Source organism: Gymnoscopelus microlampas (assembly GCF_963454915.1).
Source record: "Gymnoscopelus microlampas genome assembly, chromosome: 10".
Classification (NCBI taxonomy): Eukaryota; Metazoa; Chordata; class Actinopteri; order Myctophiformes; family Myctophidae; genus Gymnoscopelus; species Gymnoscopelus microlampas.
The window spans coordinates 30043591-30049590 of NC_139947.1; the positions used below are offsets into that span (position 1 = coordinate 30043591).

At 39.7% G+C, this 6000-nt stretch overlaps 1 protein-coding gene across 2 annotated transcripts in view; it reads left to right on the plus strand.

The window, feature by feature from the left end:
• acot7 (acyl-CoA thioesterase 7) overlaps positions 1-6000 on the plus strand; it is a 62707-nt gene that overhangs the window by 2922 nt on the left and 53785 nt on the right. Inside the window, exons 1-3 of one of the 2 annotated variants that reach the window (XM_084070489.1) lie at positions 1106-1258; positions 2561-2678; positions 4532-4688. In XM_084070489.1, coding sequence (XP_083926615.1) covers positions 1167-1258; positions 2561-2678; positions 4532-4688 — 367 coding nt within the window. In that variant the 5' untranslated portion in view covers positions 1106-1166. Of the gene's footprint in view, positions 1-1105; positions 1259-2560; positions 2679-4531; positions 4689-6000 lie in introns of those variants that run through there. The other variant, XM_084070490.1, reaches the window with a different exon arrangement.

The window sequence follows — 6000 nt, forward strand, 5'->3', positions numbered from 1 at the left end:
TTTGATTTTTTTTTTTTTTTTGCTTTATAAATAAGTTACAGGAGTTCTTACTGTATATGGTGTGTGTGATATGAAATTTGAGCTTACCCTAATCACAATAATCCCCGCATATATCGGTATCGGTTGATATCGGTATCGGTAATTAAGAGTTGGACAATATCGGTATATCGGTTATCGGTAAAAAAGCCAATATCGGACAACACTATCTAATATAGCAAATAATATCTTCTCTTATGGGGGTCCCTGGCACCGACTCATTTCAAATGGGGGTCCGTGGCTTAATACGTATCAATTTGTGTGTTTTTGACATGAAAATGTTTGAGAACCATTGGCTTTATTGTAGTTATAGTAGATAGTAATATTAAATGAAATAGACTATATTCCAAAATAATGCTACATGACAAAATGTAGGTAGGCTAATGATTAAACTGAAAGGCAGGACATTACAGTTCAGTAATAAGTCTATAAATATTGATAATATGTCTCACAATGAAATGCAGATGAAATGCCACTATGTATAAATCCTGTTATATCTTCTCCTTACTATCGCCTCAGACAATTTGCGAGAGATAGAGAGAAAGAGGTCAAGTTGACCAAGGCCTCTTCCCCATGAACAAAAGTGTGTCAATTTCAACTGATAATTCAAGTAAACATTTAGTTCACCACTATGAATTCTGCCAATGTTTAAGTTTACGCATGCACATACAACAATTACAGCATGGAAGTAGGAGAGTTAGCCTTGGACCAAGACTGACAGATATTTTTTGATCCATCCTGACCTTTGTGTATCTCTGTCAGTCTTGGACACTAACTCCAAATAGCCACTGGAATTCCATGTTTGAAACTAAGCGATCCTCTTTTAATTGTATTCTAGACAAACCTGTAACAATAACTTCCTTATGATCATCCCAACTGACTCCCCTGGCTGCCCTGTTTGGCACACGCCAGTGTGCTCATTGGTTGAGCGGTCCATTTGGAGTTATGCTTCAGTGGGTGTGTCAAAAACTAGTTAGGCCAGTGATGATGGCAGAGGCGGGGTCAGTGTGTGATGTCATTTTACCCCGGAAGTGTCTAGGTATAAAATCTCAGTGTGAGGATGCTGTCATTATACAGAGAAGAGAGGTGGGGAAGACCGCAAGAGAATCAGTCAACCAGAGCGTTAAAGAATGCGCTGTTTTAGGCCTTGGGTTAGTAGGAAAGTAGATGAGGTGGACAAGGCAGTTGTGGAGAGACTCCAAGAGAGGCTCCAACTCTGCAGGTACTTATATTCTCTGACGCACGCACGCACACACACACACACACACACACACACACACACACACACACACACACACACACACACACACACACACACACACACACACACACACACACACACACACACACACACACACACACACTACAGCTACTGTAGCTAATCTAACCATAACCTTACTTTTCACCTCAATATCCCCATCCCTTACCCTAAAACTAACCTTAACCTCAAGCCCTCACCCTAATATAATCCTAATCCTAAACCTAACCCCTAAATGCCTAATCCTAACCTAACTTCAACCTGAATCTTTTCATAATTGTATCCCAAACTCAGAAAATACTTTTGAACTATAGAAACAAACCTTTACATTTTATTTGACTATCCTACTGTGGACTTCTGGTAACCCTCCCTCATCTGTAAATGGGGAAATCTTTATTTTGTAGGTGTTTGTTTCATGTGGCATCATTGAGTTAGTTAGTTATTATTACTACATCCTGTTGATGTAATATCCGGATTGATGTACAGGATTGTTGTGGTTATTGAACAATACACATCATTGTGTGATGGAACCATAGTATATGAATATAGGCCTAATGTAGGTTAAGAATTAGGTATTAGTAAATGTGTTGACCAATAATGTTATGTGTTTACAGAACTAAACAGGAAAGAGTGTTCATGTGTTTGTGACATGTTTGTGTGTGTGTGCATTCTACTATATTAGAAACAAGTGATGCTGAATATCCACAGATATCTATAAGTTTGCTTCTCTCAATCACAATTACGTGTGCGAGCACACACGCACACACACACGCACACACACACACACACACACACACACACACACACACACACACACACACACACACACACACACACACACACACACACACACACACACACACACACACACACACACACACACACACACACACACACACACACACACACACACACACACACACTGATTGGGTAGCTTTCACAGAGCTGAGCCTGTGCCTGTCATTCATATACATTCTGTACGTCATATTATATTTGTCTTGTCTTCTGTATTAGGGATTACTTCAGACTTATCTTTTTGTATGTACAATACAGTACAGTATGTGTGACACACACATACTGTAGTAGGTTTCAAGTGGTTAGACTTGTTCCAAAAACAGACCCTTTTCTTTGGCATACCAAAGGCGCCTGAGATGGTTGTCAGCCTACTGGTTTATGTGAAACTGAAGATGATACGTGTAGATTCAACCCTCATTATTAAACCTGCATGGAGGCTAAATGCCGTTACTAATCTTGTCTTTCCTACAGGCTCATACGCCCAGATGATGCCAACATCGCAGGCAACACCCATGGAGGTACCCTCCTGAAGATGATTGAGGAAGCAGGGAGCATCATTTGCACACGCCACTGCAACACACAGGGCGGGGTAGGAGACTTTGTCACTGCCACAACATAATAGTATTGAATGATTTACATTATGCACTTACCCAAAGCCACTTACAATAAAGTAAACATGTACAGCAGGGGTCGGCAAGTAAGTTTGGCCTTGGGCCAAACTTTTTCAAAGACATTAGATGGTGGGACAGAACAATGGCTAATTTAAGACCTGGAACAACCTTATATACATTATAAAACTTACTACATGAATATGTGGTATAACAACAGCATGTGGAATCAATGTTACAGGTGCTGTTGTTGAACTGCTTATGTAATCCTTTTTGTGCGGGTGTCATGCTTGAATGTTTCACTTACTTAGAGGATATTTAGTTCATCAAAAAGTTTCAAAAGAACATTTTATCTGTGGACAGTCTGAGTCATACTCCTTTTTCGAACAAGAGCTCTTTCATGGTTCAAGGTCTCTTAGAACGGAGAGAAACAATGTATCATTTAAGGCACGTGAAACACAGCTTTGGTTTGTTTTTTAAACGTGAGAGAACTATTTGTTTATCATACCTGATTTCATAAATTTAAAGCTATTGCTGTCCATATACTACCTGGACTGTCAGTCAGCTATTATAAATTATTTACAAGATAATAAATAAATAAATGGCGGGCCAGTTCTGGCCCACAGGCCGCCTGTTGCCTACCACTGATGTACATTCAGTATTTTCTTTTAGCTCTATGTGGTTTTATATTTATATATATTTATATTTATATGTGGTTTTGTATTTCACCTTTCACACAGTGCCCTACCTTATTGTTGTCTTCACCTTTAGCCTACTTGACTTGCATCATTGACATTAGACTGTTGTCTTTCTTAGCGCATTCTTATCATGTTTTTTCGATGGCAAACATCATGTCTTGTTGTATTTCACTGTCTGCCACTTGAGAGATTAGCTGATAAATATTCATGCAATATTCACTCTTATCATTTTTTTTCCGATGGCAAACATCATGTCTTGTTTCATTTGTCTGCCACTTGAGAGATTAACTGATAAATATTCATGCACACACAAAGGTATTCACAGGCAGGCAGACAGACAGACAGACAGACAGACAGACATGCACCCATCCATGCTGACATCAGAAAGATACAGAACCCCACCTAACCTCTCCTCATCAGCTCATCATAGAGAGTAGGAGAGTGTCAGTTATTAAAAACAGAAAGCATGTGTGTAATTTTAGATTTTTGTGTTGGCTATTAAAAAATAGCAGATATTGTACATCTGCTATTTTCGAACAGTTTTGAAAAATCTTGTGTGAGAACTACTGATTTAGAAGGCACTTGTAAAATCGGCCTCAGGTCTTCAGGGGTTAAATGTTACTCTGTGAAATGGGGTTTGAGAAGTTATTTAAAAGGTTATACAGATTTTTCTAAAATCCTCAAACAGGTCAGTCCAGATTTCAGGGGTCATAGTGACAAAGGCGTGATTGTCCTTAACCCATTGAGACCTGGAACTGTCTCATTTTTGGATTTGACTAAAAAGCATTATTTTACACTTTGGCCTATTAAAAAATAGCTGCCGCGCTACGAGCTTGTAGATCTGCTATTTTTGAAAAATCATGAAAATGTGTGCAAATCTTTGAACATAATATATTTTTAAAGCAAACACATTTAACTCAAATCTTTGCTTCTGGGGGGTCCCTGGAACAACATATTTTGATGGGGGTCTGCGGCCAAATACATATAATTTTGGGGGTCCTTGACATGAAAAAGATTGAGCACCACTGATATAGAAACAAACGTTTTTTCAGAAAACTGTTGAGATGGCTCGCAGGCTCGCAGACTAAAAGCGAATCCTCCTGTCCTTCATTCATCTGCCCCTCTTTCTTGTCCAGGACCGCTGTGTGGCTGCACTGGCGCGAGTGGAGAAGACGGAATTCCTGTACCCCATGTTCATTGGAGATGTGGCCCATGTTAGCGCTGAGATAACGTACGCCTCCAAGCACTCGGTGGAGGTGCAGGTCACTGTCATGTCGGAGAACATACTCACAGGTAGCCTTTTGCAAATGTATAATTATTATTATGGATTTATTTGTCTTTTTTAATGTCAACTCTTTGTTTTATTTTCTGTTATACTGTGGTAGATAGTCCAGGAAGCACAGAGGTAGACAGTGAGGAGAGGCATCAATGGAATTATATACTGTACATGCAGTCTAGAAGCAACAGTATTACCACTATGCCAGACATGTATACTTTGAATATTAAGAAGACAAAAGGAACGCTCGCACACCAACATAACTAGAGGAATGTCCACACAGGCTTGGCAGATGCAAAAACATTATTTATATTATACACAACAAATCATAATTTTAAGCAAATATTTATTTGTAAGAAAAAAAAATTCATATCCACTCCTAATTTTGCAAGAAGAATTATTTCCTATGGCCTTAAAGGCCAGACCGCACCAATGCAACTAGTTGCAAGGAGTTGCATCGGTGTGGACTGGCATTTATATATATAGCAATTTAATGACATCTCCACAATTAGACCTGCAGGGAGAAGAGTATGTAGATAGAAAATCCATTTAAATTCAACCTGTAGAAGACGATGTTCCATATCCCCTCTCCTACAAGGGGTTTTCTGCTGAATTACACAAAAGATAAGAGAGGAAACGGGTTGGCTGGTTTCTTTAAAGTGACGGGCAACAGGAGGTTTTTCATATCCTCCCCTGATTAGACTTTTGCGTTTGAGGCTTGATTATAAAAGTGCAATGAGATGAGGAGATGGAAAAGCTTGTTAGTAGCTTGAACTTCAAGCTAATAAGAGGCAGGGGCACAGTCAGTTACGAGGAGAGGTTCGCCACAGACGTCTGACATGGCGCTATCTTTCATCATTCAAATTTCACCACAAATGCAGTTTCTGCTCTTTGGCATTCTTCAGTTTTCGTGCTTATCTGATAGCAGATAGACAGCATAGCTTGGAGATTAAGACACAGATAAGACACAGCTTGAACACAGATGTACAAGTGTACACACACACACACACACACACACACACACACACACACACACACACACACACACACACACACACACACACACACACACACACACACACACACACACACATCATTCTAGGCTGTTATAATGTTTTCAATAATTTTGGAAAAATTCAGCCAGAAAGGGTTCATAATAACCTCATTTGGGTTATACTGGTGCTTGACCACTAGAGGGCAGCCTGCAACAACTAAACCAGCCCTGAGCGGCAACTGAATGATTGCCTTATAGAACAGGGGTTCCCAAACTTTGCAGGCCGTGACCCCCCAAAATAATCATATTTGAACTGGGGACCCCCACCACCCTGA